Here is a 23203-nt window from a genome sequence, read left to right as displayed (position 1 = left end):
ACAGCATATTTTAGCTACTGCAACCACAGATCCGTCCCCAATGTTTTCTAAAACTACCAAAGACTGCCGCCAGCCTGCCAAGGCCTTCGTAACACCAGTACCTGATTTTTGCATACAGTCGAAATTCTGCAATTTTTCTCCAAAATGCGGTCGGCTGAAAAAGTGAACAACCGCACAACGGCCTCTGCGCCTCGCTGCAAGCATTTGCCTCGCGGCATGCCCGTGTGTATGCATGTGACCGGCAAAAATCGCACTCCCATTCCCTGTCTCGGAAAAATGTTTTGCTGCTGTATACCCCATGCCAACAACACCAAAGTGGCACTGGCAACCCTTGGCCCTAATGGTGATACCCAGATCCGGCACATTTCAGATAGTAAGCTGATTTTTCAGGTTAATCTGCGGCTTTCTAAATGCCGTCAGTGTATTACGGTGTTACCGAGGCGGTAACAAGCTAAATTTACAAGAACATAATATGAAAAAGTTTGGCCGATTTAGCTTAAGCTTTGATATGAGGGAATTTATTACCGGGATGTGCCATTTAGCGTACGGAATTTATGAAAAAGTTATATGAAAAAGTTTGGCCGATTTAGCTTAAGCTTTGATATGAGGGAATTTATTACCGGGATGTGCCATTTAGCGTACGGAATGGGGAATAGCATTCTTTAGTGGTCAGTTGTCTGGCACTGCTGTGGAAGGGTATCCGAGCCAAATAATTGTCGAAGTGTAATGGTAACTACCTATCCGACAATGGTGACCTAACTGCATTAGTAAACTGAACGGCAGCCTGTATAGAAAACATATGTACAGTACGTCGATAGATTGGGGTGCACAACCGCCCTCATACCGGACGCCTATTCTAACACTCGAGATCACGCCTCCCTTATCAGCCAAAAATTTCAACGCTCCCACTCTAAATATCTCTTTCTGCCTTTGAGCTGAATTTCAGGTGCAACGCTAGCCACACGCTTGCTGTGGTTTTTAAAAGTTCCAGAAATTGGATGGGTGGATTGCCCAGAAATCATGCTTTCCATGCTCTAACCTGGTAGGTATTTTGGCTAACGGGTTCCAGCATTGTGTGACATTCAGGGGCACGGAGCAAAAATTCTATACCCCTCTGCCAGTTACGGACCACTTTTGGGTGACGTGCTTTTGGCCACATACGTTTTTGTCGGTTTACCGACTAAACGTCCACCGGATGTCTTTGACGTCCGAAAGTTTTGGTCGGTAACACATGCACATTCGGACATGCTACCACACTAAATCTGCTATGTTATTTTCTGTTCTGCACATTCAAAAACAAACTTTTCCAAAATTAGCCGTTACAGACACTTTCAGTCTTTAACCCTAATAAGAGCTGCGCTCCGGTCTACCAATGCACAGTTCGGTGCATTTTCCTAGTACTAAGTATAAAGTTACTCATTTTAAAATATTAGTGTAAACCAGCGGAAGCATACCGATATGTGCATTGGCTGTTGCCCATTAAAGAAAAAAGTATAAAGTTTGAAGTACTCTGTACATTACAACTGGCCTGCTGCTTTCTCATCGAAACAGAACGACAACATAATAGACACGCGGTTTACCACGGACTGCCTCCCCAAGGCGTACGCGTTAGGTAAAATTTTTATCTCCGAAGTGACCAATGCCTGACCATCGGCACAGACAAGGATTTCACCAGCCCACCGGGTGGCGCTTCACTTTAAGTGTTGACCCATCCGCCCCACAATTGACGGCTACGTTGAAAATGCACTCTCCAGCTGCACGCCAGCTTCCTCTGTCGATTGGGGATCGATTATTTCATTCAGTAAATGCTGTAGAAGTACGGAATTCAAATTTTTTTATTGAGCACTTGTTTTCTCCAGTTTAAATCCTTATCCTTCTGCATTTCACGATCCGCGTTGACGGCGTTGTTCCTGTAATTTTAGCTCCGCTGCTGATGCCATCTGAAACAGCTGGAGTGCTGAGTCTGATCTGCGCTGATACGGCATCTTTTCCTTGCGGAGCGTTTTCTTCAGCTTCGTGCAGCTGTGCGGATAGTTCGTGCACCTCCATGGCGTCCACAGACTCCCCACAATTCCCTTCATCGAGCGTTTCTCGACCAGCTTCGGGAATTATCAACTGTATTAAGCAGACGTTACTTAGCGGAAAATTCAGTGATGTGCAGTTTTCTGTGGGGCGCCACTTCGGACCTGTAAAAATTTTTGCAGCCCACAAGTAATCATCAACCATTCATTACTGCACTTAACAATATATATTGTAATTAATTTCGTCAACACCAGGCTATGTTCATTCACACCGAATTTTGCATAAATACAGCCTTATACAGGTATATCTTGAGTATCCGCAGCACCGTCTTCCACACCATGTTTCACGGCAGCATGCCTGAAAAATGTGACGAGTACATCGATATTCCTGACTTCCTTCCCGACGCCTTTGCTAATATGCTTAGGTACGAGATGTACGATCGACCGTGTGAGCACTGAGCAGCGAAGCAAAATGATTGTAATTTATGTTTTTATGGCTTAAGCTTGTTTTTGTAATAATTATAGCAAATTTTTATGATTATTACACAAATTTTTATGATTATTACAACAAACGTATTAGCGTATCAAATATACAGTACCTAATAATCCAACAAATAATAATCAAATATATTCAAATAACAATCAAATATATAGCGCGCAGGCATTTTGTTATGTGTAGTGGGTCATTGCCAATAAAAAATTGTTAAATATAATAATATTATATTATATGTATTATGTACTTAAATATACAGTATATGCACATAGATATACAGTAGTAACTGTATTCTAGGATGTATTAATAGTTCTACTATAATCTGTATGTTTTTATTATCGAATACATAATATCTTGTTAAATAGAAATAATAAACTAACATGTAATTAGAACTTATAATAATTTTTTGTTTCCCTTCTAGTTATATGTATACCGATACAGTGGATCATCTCACGCAGGATAACGTCTTCCCGACCATCAGCTGCGCTGATAAATACGATCTTCCCCAGCTGACAGCCATTTGCAGTGAATTTGTTATTCTCCACCTCAAGCTCACAAATTGTCTGAACACTCTGTGTCAGGTTCGTTACCGTATATTCTAGTGCAACACGTGTCGGAGAATTCGTTCAGTACGGTCCATTGTCAGTGTATAGTTAAACAGTAACGTTGGTATTTTAGGCAGTACAGTGCGGTGCGGATGGTGTCGTGGAAAACTGTCTGCGCATGGTGGATGTGCATAGTGAAGTGATTCTGCGATCCGACGAGTTTACTTCCCTCAGTCCGGATGTACTGCACACCATACTGAAGCGTAATGCGTTGTCGGCTGGGGAGTACGACATCTACTTGGCCGTTGAAAGGTTCGGATAAAGCTCGTAAAAGAAAACTCGGCATAATCAAACACCAAGTAATAACAACAAAATGTGCTGCTCTAGCAGTTTGTTCTCATACTTCTGTGCATTTGGACGAGCAGCCCTCACACTAAAATACATATAAATGATGAATTATACATATAAATTATGAACCTCCACCGTTGGCATGGCCGCATGGGAAGGCACCGTATAACACTCTAATGATGACATTGTTGCGCATAATCTCCAAACGTTAACGTTGAAACTAGCTTTGGAGAGGCTACAGTAAAAATATTTCCTTTAAAAATACAAATCAAAAGATAAATAAATAAAATTATTGAAGAAAATATCATTACTTAGATTAAATCAAACAAATATTTCAGCTATTATCGATTGATTTAGCGCGTCTTTACTCGTAAATTTAACAGAATCGGATTAAAATTTTGGAAAAAAAAATTAGAAAAACTGAAAGCGATTCGAAAAATGGATATGCGAATTTGCAATAATAATAAAGTGTAGCAGTTCGCTTTATGCAGGTGGGCAGCGGCGGCGTGCGCCCGGGACGGCATAGATCCAACCGCCGCTAATCGTCGTCAGGTGCTGGGGGAAGCCCTGTTCCTGGTGCGGTTCCCTCTGTTAACGAATCATGAACTAGCCGATGGACCTGGCAAGGTAACTTGAAACGTGCTGCTAATAATACTGGGTGATAAGCGCGTTCACGTGCTGCTAATAATACTGGGTGATAAGCGCGTTCTATTGCGTTCCTTAAACAGCGGTTAATAAAAAGTTTAATTTGGCAGTTATTAAGGGAAATGCTACGGCCGTATTGAGTATATGAACCCTGTTACTTGTGTTGCGGCAGAGTGGTTTGCTGAGTGAAGCGCAAATCTTGGGAATTTTCATGCACCAGTTTGCCACCGTGAAGCCGCCACTGCCGTTCCCCATGGAGCGTCGCACGGGCTTCAAAATAACCGTGACGATGGACGAGCCCGTTTTCGCGCAGTTTTCGCGACAATTTTGGTGTCCGGCGGAAGTGAGCGGCTTCATGGCCGGGGAAATGGTGGTGGTGACGTGGTGCAGCAGCGGCGTGGAAGACACTGTCAAGGACGAGAAGGTGGTGCGGGCGGCGGACATCCTGACGAACGGTCAGTGGGTGGAGGCGCTCATACAGGGAAACCACCGTTCTGCCGTGTATAAGAGTGCCGAAGCCGACGCGCGCCATCTCGTCACCTATGACGGCGCGGACTGGTTGGTGGGCTTTGCGGATTTGCGGATGCGCGATGCCCAGGCCGTTGAGTGGATAAAGAGCAGTCGGCGATGATCATGGTCGCCGAAGCTGAGGGCATCCGTTTCTGTTGTAGGTTTCCCTTTGAATCGCATGTTTCTTGGCGTATCGTATTCGGGGCAGGATAACGGCCTCGTGTTTCTACTTATTCTTAGGGATCGTCTCATATCTATAGCGTATCGCGCTACGATACAGTACCGTAGCTAGTTTCGTTATGGTACAGAAATGGGACAGTCTTTGGTGCGCGTCAGCAAGGTACAGTACAGGCTACGCGCATCGAAACTGTGCTCGCTATCGGTTTCCTGTATCGAATCTGTAGCTTTGTTGCCGTATCGCTGTACTTGCGTCTCACCGCTTCGATCGCATCTTGCCGCGCATAACGTTTTCTGTACAAGAACCTATCAGTCCGTACGTTCTCGCTTTTTAACGTCGAAGTTCGGGCAAAATCTTTCAAAGTTATGTTTTTTGGTTGAAAGTGGCCTGATTATCGCGCTGTAGCTAACGTATGTGGTACCTGCCTATCGGTTTTTCTTCGCAGACCGCAGTTATCTGTGGACGGCAGCTGAAGTTCTTCGTCAAATTTCCCCAGCTTTCAAAGCCTTCGTGAGCAAAAGTAAAAGTGCCACTGGTCATGATAAGCAGTATTGTAACATCGTAAAATCGTTCAGTAATTACGGTTAACGGCACTTACATGTCACAGCAATACAGTATTTGGAATCATACTCCATTTTGAAAAATTTTCCATAAACACGAAAGAAAATGAAATCTCATTCCAGTGGTTACACGAAAAAGTTCTTATAAAATTTTTATAACAGAGATACCAGGGAAAGCCACCTCTGGAGGTGGCTTCGCGTACCGTATCGTTTTTCTTTGTTTTCGACGGTATGCGAAAAAAAGGCGCTCACCATTTCCGCTTGATATGAGACGCAGGGTTAGTACAGGTTACGAGATACGTTGCGCGAAGCATCGTATCTACCCGTTGCGAATACGGGACGCTCTGGGATACGCTGCGTACCTCCGTCCCGAATCTTTTCATGGGTAACCAGATGCGCGAATCGAAAACCGGCATACCGTATCCCGTATCTGCTGTTTTGGGACGGTGGGGTACTGTACGGAAGCTAGTTTCGCTATAGATATGAGACGATCCCTTATAGTATTAATAGGTGTGTACGCAGTATTCGTGTTGGGTTATCTTAAATTTGCCCTACAAACTCTTGATCTGTCTTGAATTAAGCGGTTGTCTCGCTGTGTACTGACCAATCATCCAACTCCCGTTAATCGGGTTATCTGTTTCTCATGGGAAAACTGCTTGAGTACCTGTGCTTCGTGTGTGACAATAACAGGTTGATGAATAATGCACACAACTTGATCATTAATGAAATAACAGCGGCGCCATAATATTCTCCGTTGCGTCTTCCACACTTCAGAATAATATGTATCAATTCTTTAGTAGTAATCGATACAAAATTAATCAACATTTCCCCTAACGAGAATACATTTTCATTTAGAATGGTCATAGCTCGCGACCCCTGCGTCTTTGGCTGAATAAAAACATTGTCAGAAAACGATGTGCGCGTTTTGCTTAAACCTCAGATACGATAAATCCCATAGGTCAAACACTCAAAGCATTCGGATACAAACCATTTCAAACAACGAGTACGAAGTATGAACAGCTATATCGCAATACACACTCCCTAATTTAATAGCGAGTTTATTGCTTGTTTCTTCGAAGCATTGCCATTGTTTGTGGTAATGCAGCGACAGTGTACAGTAATTTGGGCACTGTGACCCGTGATAAACCGCTTCGTAATACGCAGGACGGTATTGGATGTTTTGGCTTGCTTCCTTGGCCGCGGCTGGCTACGCAGATTATAATACGTATTACGATGCTGCTGATTTTGAGCAGATTTCACTACAGACCCCTGTTCTCAGTCGGTGAAATTGTAATGCACATCTTAGATGCGCATTACAATTTCACCGACTGAGACTGATTTCGCAGTTTTGTCAAATCCGAACAACGTCAGGAGAACGGCAATGAATGGAAAAATTATTCCTTTGTTCCTGTTTAAGAACGCCAGTGAGAAGCCCGCACTGGCGTTCACCACAGAGCACCGCACGGTTCGCCGAAATATTAATGATTTGCAGTATTTCGTATTTCGAGAACGTATTTGCCTTCCATCCAGCCGCGAACTGGTGATTGCCGGGAGTCATCAACGGACTGGACCAAACGGAAGTGATGGTCACGTGGTGCCGGGGAAACAATGCAGGTGATAACAACGGACCGGGTGCTGCGTGCCGCGTACATCCTACACTCTGGCCAGATACTGTATTCCAAGAGCTTGAAGGATTACGTAGTGTATGTATGTCAGTGCAATAGGGAACGACCGGCACAGGGTGGATGCGAAGGGGAGGAACGTTGCTGCACTGGTCGGGCATGAAACTGGCCGCCGCCGATCATACAGTATGCCTTCCTGGAATAGTCGGTGCGTTTGACCGATGAGGCAGCGCATGATACGGCTGTCGGCAACTGCTTTTTGCTGGTTGTGCAGACTTTGTGAACAAAACAGTTTGACCATGTAACATATCTGCAAGTAATTTAACATCGAATACCGACATCGCGGGCGACATGGTACTGTATCTATAAAATGTAAAAGCCAAAGGTGCATATTTTAGTGGCTGATTTCGGCGGGGAGTATTGTTAAAGTATGTGACTGGGACGGAGTGGGACTGTGAGTCCGTCTGACTGGGACCATCTGTGACTGTGACCGTCTGTGACTGTGTCAGACTGGCCTGGAAGCGATTGGGATTGTGACCATAAATTTTGGGACTGGGACTAATGTTTGTTACATTCCGCCAAATTGACTGAAACTGCACTTCCGGTCAGTTTTTTACTTAAGTTATTCTTATTAACAAGTTGAGGCTTATGCACTGTGACGGAATATAGCTGTACTAGTACGTACATTACGGCTTTGCTCGTACTTGCTCCTTGCAGTTTCTAGAATGTTCTCTTTCATTTTGGGTTATGTTTGGTTTTTACACAGATGCGCTTCGCGCTTATTTAAGTCCGTGAGTGTCAGTACTTTGGTTTGGATCAGCTGTTCTGTTATTCAGGGTTTGGCCCTTTCGCAGTGATTATTCAATTTATCGTCGGAGATGCAGGTTTTCGCTTCGCGTAGATTCTTAGAATCAGCTATGCCACATTGAGATATTAGTTCGATCGTAAAAAGGATGATTTCTCTAAAATATTAATGCAGCAAGCGTTTGGTTCAGTGCAGCTTTGAATTAGTATAATCTTTGTAGAAAGTCTGTAATATCTTACCCTGGGTAATTGCAGATAAGTCGTAATGTCCAACGTCGTTCAGTTCAACTGTACTTCCGCTTACTGGATATGAGAACCAAAAGAAAAGTATCGACGAAATTCTTTGCCAAGCTACTGCAGCGCCATCTTGTGTCAGTACTGCATGCCATCAAAAGTTGCCGTACGTTAGTTAAAAGTTAAAACCAAAATCGATTACGCTGCTACAGGCAAATTACATATTTCACTGTGACAAAATATTGAAAGCGGGTTGATTTTTGTTTTCGAAAAAAACCAGTGGAATAATGCAATTGCAAGTTAAGGCCGTGCTTCTAATAGAAGCACGGCATTATAGGTATTGGCTACCATCTGCGATCCCGAAGCTGCAAACGAGAAGCTACAGGAGATGACAGCTAGCTGCTATACTTATATTAGATAATAATTAACAATAACAACTTAATAATTAACAACCGTTAACTAAGTTAGATCTTGCCATTGAAAAGCTCGAAGACGTCTGTTGCAGCAGCACGGCTTCTCAGGGCTCCAAAGGTACAGGTCACCAAAGCTGCGCTGACGAGGAGCCTCCTCGTCAGCGCAGCTTTGGTGGGCTGTGACTCCCTTTGCGACCCATATGCCTGCTGCTCCTCCACTAACTGCTCCAATGACCAGGGCTCGTTCTTGGACTGTACTTGTTGTAGTTAGTTTACTTCGATTTGTTACCAATCGAAGTACACCAACTCCAACAAGGGCAGTCCAAGAATCCGTGTACGATCCGTGTACATGTACGAATCCGATCCCAGTACCGATTATTTCGCTGGTACAAGATGCCATCGACACGCCGTGACGTCAAACGCAAAGGAAGCCTTCTGCCATCTGTGCGAATTCGCTGACGCAATATAATTACTGCAAAATAGGTTATCGTTAACCAGCAAGTAAAGAAAACTGGTAGCAGCGGCCTTGCCTTACATACGAGAACAATACATAATAATATTGTATGCTAACTTTTCAGGAGTGCTGCAGTTCAAGCTTATCCGGCTATTAAACGCTAGGCCAAATTTGTACGTGAAGCTTTTACACTAATTTACTGTTACACTTTACACTTTACTTTTGACTTACGATGTCAGGGTTTTGTGGGAGTACAGTAACTCATGAAGTGAACGAAATGAATGTAGGAAGTATATGCTTAATATACTCAATATCGCTACATACTGTAAGTTAAAATTCGCATGTTTCCAGAAGAAGACTGTGTTATATACTTATATTTGCTCTCAAAATTTATAACTTAAGATACTTCTATTACCCTTTTAACGCGAAGTGGCTAGCAACTCGGTCCTTCTGCGGAAACGGGCATACCGTCGACGCGTTACACTTTTAGGCAAAACCGTAGCATATGACACATACAGAAATGATTTTTGTACTTTAAAATGGGTTCAGTAATAGTACCGCATTTGTTGTTACTGAGAAATCAGCTTTTAAAGTGAAAAATTTGAAGTCGATTTTTACAGAGTAGAGATGTGAAAAAAAATATTCTGAAACGGCAGTTTTGTAGAGTGAAGTATTAGAAGCTTATTATACGGACAGAATTCTGATTGATAAAAAACAGAAAAAGAAAAAAAATCGGGGGTGCCAAATAAGTGCTTGGGGCACCCTACCCGTGGATATTTCTGACCATATCTGCCGAACAGAACCCTAAACAGAGATTCTGTCCGTATAATAAGCTCAGGCTGCGGTACTTTATTTATTGCGATTTTATTCGTAATTTTTCGTTTTGCGCTATTGACGTATGGGAGTAGGATCATACGCCGGATGTACGTACGGATGCTGACTGTCCGCCTTCCATCTGCAACGTAAAGGAATATCTAGTCAATCTCTTCTGTGATTTGCTGTTCTCTTTTACTAGCGATGTATATGATGTCATAACGCGAAGTCTATATAAGTTCCTGTTACTTCTAATATCGGTATCAGTAGTCTGAGATTTACTTCTGAGACTGCTTCTAATTACAATTTCCTAGTGTTGTGAACTGTGATGTGAATTGGATAAAGAGACAGCAATACTTGTTCCTTCTGGTGTACATGATCGCTCCTGATTATTGCATAGAATACAGGTTTGCTCGTGACACAATCGTCCTAGCTCTTGCCGATCCTCACAGGACTTACGACCGGAAGTTGTAGTTAGCTCGTTCCTGAGGGATTCCTGATCTTCTCGTGTTCCTGAATCGTTCGTCCTATTTCCACCATAGTTCTTCTGTTACAGTTTGAGAGTATGAGTGCCTACCGATTGAGCATTACAGGCGTGGAAGAGTAAAGATTGTTCATGGAGCCTTAATCGGCGTGAACGCTTATACACGACATGGCGCCCACCGGTGTCTTTTAATTTTCCCGATGTAACAAAAAATTATTGGTGGAAAGTTTGATGGTAGTTTAATTGGTAAAAGTGGTCCGTTTTTGAAAGGCGTCGAACCGCAAAGGTACGCCGAAGGAGGTCAGCGTTCCAGATCTGGCCTAGTTAATTTATTTTCAGCGAGCTTCCTCGCAATTGTGAGCTTCCTCACTGGTGAGCTTCCTCGCCAATTAAATTAATTGCTTAATTTAAATTGGACCGTAGGAAAAACAGTCGAAACCTCAAAGGTCGGCTGTGTTAAGTAAAACTAGTACTGTGTGGGTAATTTCCGGGTTGTCTGCGCAAAGCAGTAACCGCGGGGAATAAAGCGTAATCAGCAGTGTCAGTGCACCTGGCCTGCAGATAAATCAGATAGTGAGCACCGAGCCATTGTCAGTGGCCAGGTGAGATAACGATCTCCAGCTAGACTGATAAAGGCAAGCCGCAAGCGGTAGCCAAAATCAGCAGCTAGAGAGAGTTGACCGTGAAAAGGTAAACACCGGCAAACGGTGATTGACCTGTGAATCTTAAAATTACGGCAGCACGCAAAGTGCAGCTGTGTAATTTTCGAATTTGTTACAGTCGAAACCGCAAAGGTCGACTGTGTTTAAAACTCACTTAACAATTCAAACCTAAAAGGAGGATTGGGAAGTGACGTAGTAGTAATTGCACAATTGCAATTTCGGAAGCAGTAGCACAATCGCTACTGTAAGTAATATTTTAATTAGCCGCAAAGGTTAATTTTAAAATAAAAGCAAAATGTCGGGTGGTTCGATTCCTAGAAATCGCCCACCACCGCGTAAAATCCCAGACAACAAAGTGATTATTGGGGCGTACGATGGGTCGAGAGCCCAGACAAGGTTCAAATTTAACGCAAAAGAAATTCCGTTAAATTTGATGTACTTTGCTCTTAATGTTGAACCACCAGAAGCACAAGATGCATTCTGTGGAAAATCATGGATTGATTACCAGGAAATCAGGCGGTACTTAAATTCCAAAACGAGATTGCCAGCACATTTTAAACCTTGGATTGAGTACGAGGGATGTATCCCTGAAGCTTACCTGGACATCACTGATGAGCAGTTTAAAGCAGCTGTGCAGGACGCAAACAGGTGGCTGCCAGAATATACGGAAGATTTGAATAGACGAAGAGAGGCGGCCCAAGCTGCACTTACAGCGTCTAAAGCGACGGGAAAAACTCCCAAAAAACAGGCAGCAAATGAGCGCGTCACGCGCGGTGCCAAGGAGAGAATTCCAGCCCAGGCATCCGGTGCGATATTGGATGAACCCATATCGGAAACTCCAAGTGTGGCTGAGAGCCAGACAGAACCCCAGTCGTCCCAGTCGGACAATAACTTGATAGCATTGTCGGCTGCGGATAAAGCGGATATTTCCGAGGGATCTGAAACAAGAGCAAGTAAAAGCATTCGAGGTGGAACAATGACATTCCACCCGGCACAACTAAAATTACACAGTTTTGTGTCGGAAAAAGATTTTGAGCAACCAGATGAGGACTTTCTTACTCAAGCTAGGGAAGTCGATGAGCAGTTAGCTGCGGCAGAAACTGACCAGGACGTGGGCCTGATAGTCCGGCAAACTATGCCCGTATTGATCCAAAGTCTCCGCACGCTCATCGCATTTACAAAAACAAAAGTAGATGAAATGGGCAATGCAATGTCTTTAGACGCTCGTGTAGATGCGGAGCGAAACGAAAAATTGAAATTTCAAAACGATTTCAATGAAATGCGTATTAAATTTGAAAATGAACAAATAGAAAATGACAGATTGGCTAACGAAATACGCATTGCGAATGATAATTTGCACACCTTAAGACAAGCTAACAGAAACGCGGAAACCGCGTTTAACGCAATGAAAGATGAGCGCGATACTTTAACAGACACGAATCGTAATTTTGAGAAACAGTTGGAAGATGCTCAGAGAGATCTTTCAAACGCGAAAGCTACGATTGATGGCCTCAGTGCGCAACCAGCACCGGATGTAACGAAACAAATAACTGATTTGAACCAAAAGCTGTCGAAAGCTCAGAAAGATTGTAATTCTGAGAAAGATGCGCATAAATTAACTAATAAAAATTTGACGGATGCGCAGAACCTGGTCACAAAACTCACCAAAGATTTGGAAGATGAAAAGAAACGGGCTAAAGATGCGGAAGACTCTCTACAGCGTGAACTCACACAAGCGAGAGTGCAGCTGAATAACAAGTCTTCGGTCGGCCCGATGCATATTCCCAAGGAAAAGGATGATTCGTCCCAAAAGGAAATTGAGAGGTTGCAGGGTCTGTTGACCACAGAGCGAGAGAATGTTCAAAAGGCCCAAAAGGAATTAAAAGATTCGAAAAAGGATAAAAGATGTGATAATTGTGAGAACGCGATTCAAGCGAAAAATACAGCACAGGCTGATGCATATGAAAAGTCTGAAAGGTGTAATCGACTGTATGAAGAAAATGCGCAATGCCGAAAGGAATGGCATGAAAAACAAGACCAACTTACCAAGATGGAAGTGGACCTAAAGCAAGCGTATGACGAACTTCGTCGGCTTCGAAATACAGATGCTGCTCTTGGCGGCGGCGAAGGATATTTTCAAAGGGAAGCGCCGGTAGCAACCGGAGACGTATTACGTCCTTCCGCTTTTACACCATTTAATCCCCAAAATTTCTCGTCATACGTGGATCAGCCTATAGCTACTGGCAGTAATCCCCCTGGCATCTTACGCAGGCCTAGACAGGAATCACGAGTCGAATTCTCGGAGGCTCAGACCATGCTGCGTTCATCGTCAGAAAGTCAAATTCCAAGGGAAACGGCATCTGCGAAACAGAGGAAAAATGGCTCAACAGACTTACGCCAACAAATCCTGAAAAGAACAGCTGACGAATCTAGTCGCCAGATGCGAGGAACAGAAAATAGGGACAGTTCCGATACAGAAAATGAACTGATGGATGATGCCCTGATGGAGGATGAACACCGTCGCCCCAGTAGCACGGCCAGCAATGAGTCTATGTCCAGAAATCCTCAGCTGGAGGAATGGTTGAACAAACAGACCCAAATTTCGGATAGAACGACGCTGACACAAGAAAGCGTTGTTGAACTTCTAGCAAAATTTGTGGAGAAAGACAGCGATAAAACAGTAGGAGGCATGAAGTTACTTGCCTTTGATGATGCTCACCCGGAAAAAATCCAAAGATGGCTCATGAATGTTGAACAATGCAGAGCCACGAATAACTGGAACGACGAAACAACATGTCGTCGAGTAATTGGTGCATTCACTGGGCCGTCTTTTCAATGGTTCGAAAAATTTTGGAAAGATAATAAAGGCAAATCGTGGCCTGATTTCTTTAAGCCAGCTATTGTTGAGCACTTTAACGGCTCTCTCTCTAAAGCCGACATTCGTAGGAAAATGAATAATCGCAAATTAGAATTCTATGAACCAGTTCGTGCTTACCTGGATAGTTTCCTCCCATGGTTTGAGGAACTAAAAACATCTGACGAAGAGCAGGTGGAAGCACTCCTTGATGGCGTACAGGAACATCGACCGGCATGGTTCCGAGAAATTTATAATGCAGCGCCTAAAAACTACTCGGAATTTGAAAAGAAACTACAGGAGTGCGAGAAGTTATGGAAGCGTATGAATAAAGATAAGAAGGCACCTGAATCAACTCAGAGAAATGCCCCTTCAGAACCAAGAAGCGCCGGCAATAACAATAATAATAATTCGAATTATGAAAATCGAGGCGGCCGTGGTGGCTCGTCTCAGAGAGGAAATTATTATTCGAACCGGGGAGGCCGCGGAAATTACGGCAATAATCGCGGTGGATATTCCCGCTCGTACACGGAGACAGTGATTCCGCAGCCGCAGAATTCGGTGGCTCCAATCCAACCCGTCCTGAATGTTCCCCAGCCGCAATTTCTGCCAGTTCCGGTGTATTCACAGCCACCATTTGTTGAACAACACCCGGTACAATTTGCGCAGACTTTCCCTCAACCAATTCCCATGCAGGCTCCTATGCCTGTCCCAGTTCAAATGATGAATCCAATGATGCCGGTTATACAGCCGCAATTCCAACAACCGGTGCAGAATTTCGATCAGCAGTACCAACAGAATGGCCCTGCGAATAACAACAATTATGATGGCGGTAATAATCGTGGAAATTACCGAAATAATAATAATAATTATCGCGGACGAGGTGGTTACAACAACAATAATAATCGACAGCAAAATAACCAGAATTACCGGCAAAATCAGCAGGCTGGAAATCAACCTCCGTTTGATGAACGAAATATCCTGAAGGATAAATGGCGAACAAATCGCGGAGTCGAGATTTGTTTCCGCTGTCATGGTCTTCATCCCGCTGCAGGTTGTACGAATCAGTTTGTACTTCCCCGACAGTATGAACCGTCTGCAGAATTGTTGGCAAGGTACAACAACCCGCAGCAGCAAATTAATATGATGGAGTTGGACTTACCGGCCTGTTTGTCCACGCCGCCGCCACAGTGCAATAAAATGGAAGTACAGGATTTTTCGCAATATCCGTTGGCGGATCACGTGTGTTTATTGCCGACGCTTGATGCTCAGGCTTGGTACTCTGTAATAGATATAAATTATCAGAAAGTGAAGACTATGCTGGACACCGGTTCTAGCATTTCCGTTATGTCCCTCAAAATGGCGAAGGATTTAAAGTTAAATATTCATCGCTGTCCTGATCACATTAAAGGCAGGGTGGTACATACAGCGTACCAGGGAAGACAGTTGATCGAGCCGTTGTCAGTAGTGGTTACAATCCACGAATTTGGGATGGCTTTTGAGCACGCAATGCTTGTGAGTTCCACTTTCGATAGGGACCACGTTGTTTTAGGTTTAGACTTTTTAGCTACAAAACCTTTTATTTTGGACATGAATACGATGACGTGGCGTCTCTCCCGTAGACAGCCTAATGCACCGGCATTTTTACGTCGTGAAACTCACTTGATGTCGGATGTTATCCGCTCTCACGATTTTGATCCATTAATTCCTGCGGGAGTTAAGCCATCTCCTGCAATCCCTGCGTTGATGTTGACAGAGCGCATTGGCGTCGCTAAAGAAGCAAAATTTGTGCCATATGAGTCTGCACATTTGATTCTGGCGAAAGCTGACCCAGAAATCTGCATTTTGCACCTACAAAAGGCGAAGCAGGAGTGGCCGCGCCCGGTCGCGCCACCACCAGTGACTAAAGTGGCTGATGCCCCGGTGAAAACGGAAGGTAAACAAATTGTGCCTGTGCAGTCGGTGCCGACCAAAAAGGGATCCGACCAGCGTGATGAAGAGTTTGTGCGCAGTGTAGTACAGGAGATGATTCGTCAATATCTCCCGAGAGCAGCTACCGTCGCGGATGAACCTGTTCGCCCTACAATTAAACAAGAAATTAAAGTGGAGAAAAACCCAGAACCAAGTCAAGTTCGTGGGGGAGGCGGTGAATTAATTGTAAATAGTATGCAGTCAAGTTCGCGGGGGAGAGAACAGGCGTCTTCCCAGCCGCCAATTAAAAAGGAAAAAGTTGCGCAGCCGTCGCCGGCAAGCAGCCCGAGTACCTCGTCTTTCACATCGGTCAGTCCCGTGCCTAACTCTGGCTCCAGTCAAGTTCGTGGGGGTGACGACTCCCTGCAACTTCCGATTCTGATCTCGTCGGTGGACGCAGTATTAAAGCAGCATCCTGCAGCAAAATATCTCTACATGGGTGTCATGGAAAAGTCCGCAAAGGTTGTCGAATGTCTTAGCATGGACAATAAACTGCTAAATGTTATACCTGTTGAGCGTGACCGCAGAGACGTTGACGAAGTCCATGATTATCCCTCTTACATGGCACGCAACCCAGAGTTGAAGAAGTGGATGACGCCGATGGACAGGCCACAGGATAAACTGCTGTTTCCATCGGAACAACGTTTCAGAGATCCGCAGTTCTGGCGCGAAACTCAACAGCAGTGTGTTGATAGCCGGATGTGGTACAAAATGTACAAGAAACCGTCGCACGCTAATACGAATTTTACCAAATACGAAATCAACAGATTTGTTATTTGTGAAGGGATACTGTGCAGAGTGCCTGATCATTCTGGTGCATGTCCGAGAATTTACGTGCCGCACCAATGGCGACAGAAATTAATTGCCTGTTTCCACGAAATTCTTATTCATCGGCAAGCGTACGGCCGGCATGAAAAATTATATCCGTATTTAGTGAAATTGTTTTATTGGCCTGATTGTATAATTGAAATCGAACGCTATGAAAAGAACTGCGATGTGTGCAGAAATTCTGTCAATGATCGCCGGCACTTTGAAACACTAAAGCGTACCGAACAATTACATGCACAGAAAGCTATAGGAAAACGTAAGGTTACCTTTTCCGTGGACAATCCAGCTCCCGCAGGTGAATTTGAGAATGGTAGCTTCGTCCCTGCAGATGGCAGGAAGCCTATCAATATCGGCCCGTGTCCGCCCTCCTATGAAGATAAACAGGCGGAGAAGCAAAGGGAAATAAATTCTCAAATGATTAGTAACTCACCGCTGCCGAAGCCGTCTGAGTTCGTTTCAGAGGATGTCAGAGCGACCTACGATGTCTCGACAAATGTTAATATGAACGAACAGTGGGAAATCTGGAATGAGATTCAGAAACAAAAAGCGTTGAGCGAATCTGCGGCTGTTAATCCAGCACAGGCCACAGTGGGAAATTATGAACCGTCATCGGAAGGTCCAGGAAGAAGCTCGCCCAGGCGTAAAAAGTCTAGCTACAGTCGTAGAATTAGGCGCGAATACGCAGAGCGCGAAGCTGCAAGTCAAATGTCGGCCGAAACCGTGCCACCAGCCCCCGCTCAGCAGTTGCCCGTGGTTAAAAACTTGCCCAAACGGTCTCAGGACGTCCGGGAATCCACTGATATCCCGGCATGCGTGTATTCGAAGGATGTCATCGAGTTGGCATACAGGGACGCCCATCTGAAACAGGCACAAGCGCAGGTTGAAGTTAACTCGGTTGAACAGGACATTTATCGGTTTGAGCCTGAACCTGGTCCCATCGACTGCTTTAAAATGGAGTTATTTCCAGCTTCGCCGGTCATAATTCAACCCCACTCGCAGGGAATTATCCGCGCAACGACGTCTATGTCTGATGAGCAATTCATGGAATTCCAGGATGAGTATCTGTATACGCTGCCCTTTCTCTACGAAGGAAAAATTCCCGAATCAAACAAGAATGCGGTATTGTTAGACGGTGTCTTAACGCTAAATGAGTACGGTAATTGTCGGGTTTGCGTTGTCAATGTTTCGGACAAACCGCTGGTTTTAAATGAAGAAACTAACCTCGGGGAAGTGGTACTTGTTGACGCTGTGTACCAGATGGACTCTCCAGAGTTCCAAGAGAGTTGTCAAGCAGCAATTAGTGATATTCCCAGTGATGAGCAAGGTGTCTCGACACCGGAGGAAATAAATGAATGTGTGGCTATGCAGTTGCCGCCACCCGCCGTTAGTGTCGTTGATCCTGAAACCGAAGAAACTTTCGCAAAAATTAAAGTGGGAGATATTTGCCCTACCAAGGAACAACTAAAGGCTATATTCTATCAGGCAAAATCAGTCCTACCGACTAAAGCGCGTCCTGTGGGATGCTGTACTATTTATGAGCACTCCGTGGATACAGGCACAAGTTTGCCGGTCAGAACTCCTCCGTACCGTACGTCGTTTGAGGATCGAAAATGGCTCCAAGCTAAAACACAGGAAATGATTAAAGACGGTATCATTGAGCCAACAAATTCGGCATGGGGCAGTCCCATATGTATCGTGAAAAAGAAGGATAAATCTCGGCGATTAACCGTGGATTTTCGTAAATTAAACGAACGGTTAATGGGCAGCAGTTACCCGCTTCCGAGTGGATTTTGGCAAATAAAAATCAAACCAGAAGACCGGTGCAAAACGACAATGGTTGGTGAAGAGTTCACGTTTCAATACAAAGTCTTACCTTTTGGGATGAAGGACGCGCCTTCTGCTTTCCAGCGCGCCATGGATTTGACGCTTGCGAACATGAAGTGGAGGAATGTGTTGGTTTTTATTGATGACATTATTGTCTTCAGTAAAAACCTGGCTGATCATATGCGTGATTTACAGGAGCTCTTTTTGCGGCTCCAGGAATGCGGCTGGACCATTAATCCTGAAAAGACAGAATTATTTGTAAATTCAATAACGTTCCTGGGTCATACGGTCGATCAATTTGGTATAAGTACGGATCCAGAGTAGATCCAGGCGGTTAAGGAATTTGGTCCTATAAAAGATAAGAAAGATATTCTCAGATTTTTAGGTATGGTAGGATATTATCGTCAATTTATTAAGAACTTCCAAGAAATCGCTGAGCCGCTTCAAAAACTAATTCCTAAAAAAGTTACCTTTGAATGGGGAACGGATCAGTGCAGGTCTGTGGAACAGTTGAAGGAGGCCTTGGTGACGGCGCCGGTCTTGGCCCGTTACGACCCGGAGGCTTTGTCGCGTGTTATCGTCGATGCAAGTACTATTGCTGTGGGTGCAGTTCTTATGCAATGCCCCAAGGATAAACCGACTGAAGTGCCGACGAACTGGCGTCCCATTGCGTACCTAATCCGCAAGTTGACTGAAACACAGAAAAGGCTCTATTTCCCTACTGAGCTTGAGGCCTATGCTGTTATTTGCGCTCTCAAGAAATGGAAACACTATCTTTCTGACTATCAGTTCGAAGTCCAGACCGATCATCAGGCTTTGGTTTTCCTAAATAATATGCGCGACGCCGCTGGCCGCCTTGGGCGCTGGGCGTTGTATATCCAGCAATTTAACACTAAACCAGTTCACATACCTGGCAAAGAGAATGTAATTGCTGACGCGTTGAGCAGAAATCCAGGAGAGCAACCGGAACCTAATTCTGATGACTCGGATATTGAGTTCGATTATCGGCAAACCTACCCTTTGCCGGTGATGTGACCATGATTGAGTGCTGTTTCGCGATCCTGGAGAGAGATTATGTGGATATCCGCTTTGAGATGATGTCGGCCGAAGTTAAAGCCATTCCAGAGGAAGACATGAAAGCCTTTGATGAGGATAAGGTGCAGAAGTTGATTACAGATGACAAAGCTACCTATTGGGCTGAAGAGCAGTCTCGCGATGCGCGAATTGTCCGATGGCGGCTGCTCCTAGAGAATAAAAAGGAAAAGATGTCAGACCACGAGAAATTACATCTAAACAAATTTGTGGTGAAACAGGGCGTAGTTTACTACAAATTTGAATTAAACCGCAAGATCTATTACTGCATGTATGTACCTGTTCACTGGCGGCTTCAGTTCCTTCAGGATAACCATGATTCCCCGTTAGCAGCACACTTGGGCGTCCTGGCCACCTATAAAAGGATGTACAAGTATTTTTATTGGCCCCGTATGTTCGAGTCTGTTAAAAGTTATTGTGCTTCTTGCCCGGCGTGCCTTGCACAAAATCCTCTTGCTACGGCACCGGCCGGCGCTCTCCAGTCAAACCCGACTGTTCCACCTCGGTTAGTTTGGGCAATCGACGTTGCTCCGGCCCTCCCAACGACCGAATCTGGAAATAAAAACATTATTATTGCAGTTGATTACGGAAGCAAATACATAGTTGCGGAGGCAGTTGAGAGAAATGATGCCGCCACTTTGGCGTTGTTCTTCTATCGCCGGATACTGACAGTCTTTGGCATGCCTGTACACATCACCTCAGACCGCGGCAGTAATTTCATGTCAGAAATGTTTCGGGAGCTTCTCGCCCTCGCTGGTGTTGCTCACGCACCGACGGCGTCAGGCCACCAACAGGGTAACGGTCTTGTCGAAAAACGCGTAGGGGAAATCAAGAAGGCGCTTGCGAAGTATGTTAATGAACAGCAAAGTGACTGGGATATATTCCTCCCAGCACTTTGTGCTGCATTTAACAGTAAAGTAGTAGAGCGAACGGGCCGTTCACCGTTCTTCATGATGCATGGCACTGAGATGCGCTTACCGATAAATAACTTCCTGCCGTTGGAAGAGGATTTTGTGATTCCCGCCCATGTGTATGTACAGCAGATGCAACGCGGCCTTGGTGAGGCCCTGGACTTGGTGAATGCTGAAGAGTTTCGCCATAAGCTTAAAGACAAAATTAGATATGATGCTAATATATCGCATACTTCGTATAAATCCGGGGATCAGGTCTTAGTTTACGTATTACATCGGAAAGTGGGGAAAAATCCATCCCTTATGCCCCGTTGGACTGCTGGATGGGAAATCGTGCGTCAGTCAGGGCCAGTGCACTATGTAGTAAAGAGTAATCGGCGTGGAAATGTCAAAACTGACACTGTACATGTCAGCCGTTTAAAGCCGTATAATTTCCGCGACGTTGATACTATACTGCAAGACGAGCACTTACCGAAGTTGCTCGATTGTGTGGAGAAGGAGTGCCCCGATGAATTAGTTGAGGCGCCCGCGCCGCCGCCGGTGATTCCATCTGTGGATTCAGCATCGTCGCGCCTTGATGCTGAGTATGCTGAATATCTGGATAACCAGATGGAAGCGGTTCCATTGCTTAAAACCCGCTCCGGGCGTGTGGTGAAACCTGTGGAAAGACTTGTGAACCAGATGAACGACAAAAAGCGTAAAAGAGACCCGTCGGCTGACGCCAAAAAGCGCATGGCCACAAATGATAGAGAACCGGCTATTCTGAATGTATCCCAGCCGGGAGGGCCAATCTGAACTAGTTGCCCCGGTGGCCAGTGATACTTCGTCAATTACCTGTAACGCAATGGAGATTGGGCCGGCGCAGCCAGCAAAACTACTTTACAAGCTGTAGAAGACAGAATTCTCCCAGTCCCGGCTTGGGCACGTCCAATTGAGCAGTTCTGGCCACAAGGCGTAATATCTGATGACGCCCTTGATAAGCAGGAATTCTGGAGGTATCGCCAGATGGAGTGCAGTGACATGATGTTGTGGGACGCCGTTGTTGATGGAGATTGCACTCTTGAGGAATCTGCATACGCGGCCTGGCATCTTCCTTTAGTTCTAAAAGTAAAAGGCATTATCTGCCATTACGGCGAAAGAGAGGATATCCAGAAAAGAATCCCTAAAATTCTGATACCGTTTCAATGGCGTAAAATATTAGCTGAATCAGTACACCGTCGGTTGCTTCATAAGTATGGTAGTGCCATTTCGCCATATGATTACTTATATAAACACCTTCGGTTTTTCTGGCCTGAAATGAAGTCTGATTTAGCGAAATTTTGCCGGATCTGTACCTTATGTAATCTGGATTAAAAGGCCGAGCGGCCGTGTAAATTTGTACATTTATTCTATTTTATTTTATTTTTGAATTTTAAGAATTGGAATTTTTACTCTCTACTGCATTAAATTGTTTGGAAAGTTCCCATTAAATCTGTGTGTACGTACGGATTGAGTAGCCGCATTCGCCATTGGACAGTCCGCAGTGACGTAGTAGCGTTCGTTGCTCTTTCGGCATATCACTTGCGTGGAAAAGCTGCTTTTAGCTGGCCGCAAATGCGATTTTTACCTGCAAAGATCAGTGTCATTCATTAATTCGCTCTTGGTCTTGTGCGAAGTTGCTCCTTTTCTACACTGATTTTACGCCTAACAATTTCTGATAATGTATCGCCCGAAAGTGCCAGCACATCCTTCCTTCATGCATGAGGATACCACGAGTTCCTCGGAAGATTCGGTACAGGTTGTAGCAGATGTCTTGGCCGACGTTCAGCCGCCACAGTATCCTGATCCTCACACCGGATGGCCTGAACCAACATTTGAATGGTCCCATCGCATGGTGGATTGTGGCCTTCGTCCGTCTCCGCATGACTATGCTCGTGGAGGAAAGAGTTATATTCCCCCGTCTGGTTTGATTCATTGTCCCTACAATCCGGACAGAGATTATGTGGAGCTGCATCCTGAAACTCGATTGCAATGCCCCAAGGATAAACCGACTGAAGTGCCGACGAACTGGCGTCCCATTGCGTACCTAAGCCGCAAGTTGACTGAAACACAGAAAAGGCTCTATTTCCCTACTGAGCTTGAGGCCTATGCTGTTATTTGCGCTCTCAAGAAATGGAAACACTATCTTTCTGACTATCAGTTCGAAGTCCAGACCGATCATCAGGCTTTGGTTTTCCTAAATAATATGCGCGACGCCGCTGGCCGCCTTGGGCGCTGGGCGTTGTATATCCAGCAATTTAACACTAAACCAGTTCACATACCTGGCAAAGAGAATGTAATTGCTGACGCGTTGAGCAGAAATCCAGGAGAGCAACCGGAACCTAATTCTGATGACTCGGATATTGAGTTCGATTATCGGCAAACCTACCCTTTTGCCGGTGATGTGACCATGATTGAGTGCTGTTTCGCGATCCTGGAGAGAGATTATGTGGATATCCGCTTTGAGATGATGTCGGCCGAAGTTAAAGCCATTCCAGAGGAAGACATGAAAGCCTTTGATGAGGATAAGGTGCAGAAGTTGATTACAGATGACAAAGCTACCTATTGGGCTGAAGAGCAGTCTCGCGATGCGCGAATTGTCCGATGGCGGCTGCTCCTAGAGAATAAAAAGGAAAAGATGTCAGACCACGAGAAATTACATCTAAACAAATTTGTGGTGAAACAGGGCGTAGTTTACTACAAGTTTGAATTAAACCGGAAGATCTATTACTGCATGTATGTACCTGTTCACTGGCGGCTTCAGTTCCTTCAGGATAACCATGATTCCCCGCTAGCAGCACACTTGGGCGTCCTGGCCACCTATAAGAGGATGTATAAATATTTTTTATTGGCCCCGTATGTTCGAGTCTGTTAAAAGTTATTGTGCCTCTTGCCCGGCGTGCCTTGCACAAAATCCTC

At 44.8% G+C, this 23203-nt stretch overlaps 1 protein-coding gene across 2 annotated transcripts; it reads left to right on the top strand.

Annotated features, from left to right (window-relative positions):
* The first annotated feature begins 1824 nt into the window (after nucleotides 1-1824).
* Nucleotides 1825-6032, top strand: LOC129595273 (BTB/POZ domain-containing protein 6-like). 2 transcript variants are annotated; one of them, XM_055492222.1, is made up of 7 exons: nucleotides 1825-2211; nucleotides 2324-2446; nucleotides 2936-3095; nucleotides 3193-3371; nucleotides 3899-4034; nucleotides 4225-4719; nucleotides 5811-6032. In XM_055492222.1, the coding sequence occupies exons 1-6, from the start codon at nucleotides 1934-1936 to the stop codon at nucleotides 4681-4683; spliced, it is 1335 nt and encodes a 444-aa protein (XP_055348197.1). In that variant the 5' UTR covers nucleotides 1825-1933; the 3' UTR covers nucleotides 4684-4719; nucleotides 5811-6032. The 2 variants fall into 2 exon arrangements, with proteins under 2 accessions (XP_055348197.1, XP_055348196.1); XM_055492221.1 differs by having other exon boundaries at nucleotides 4225-6032.
* Nucleotides 6033-23203: the final 17171 nt, after the last annotated feature.

Source organism: Paramacrobiotus metropolitanus, unplaced genomic scaffold (genome assembly GCF_019649055.1).
Source record: "Paramacrobiotus metropolitanus isolate TYO unplaced genomic scaffold, Prichtersi_v1.0 Parri_scaffold0000076, whole genome shotgun sequence".
Classification (NCBI taxonomy): domain Eukaryota; kingdom Metazoa; phylum Tardigrada; class Eutardigrada; order Parachela; family Macrobiotidae; genus Paramacrobiotus; species Paramacrobiotus metropolitanus.
The sequence above is the reverse complement of the archived record's forward strand: the minus strand, read 5'-3'. Positions and strand labels throughout refer to the sequence as shown.

What these genes read in the sequence shown, in the direction of transcription:
- LOC129595273 (XM_055492222.1), top strand. Translation starts at nt 1,934, where the DNA reads ATGCCATCTGAAACAGCTGGAGTGCTGAGTCTGATCTGCGCTGATACG. An exon ending in AAAATTTTTGCAGCCCACAA is followed by an intron (nt 2,212 to 2,323) that starts GTAATCATCAAC and finishes AGCCTTATACAG; the next exon opens with GTATATCTTGAGTATCCGCA. An exon ending in ATCTACTTGGCCGTTGAAAG is followed by an intron (nt 3,372 to 3,898) that starts GTTCGGATAAAG and finishes CGCTTTATGCAG; the next exon opens with GTGGGCAGCGGCGGCGTGCG.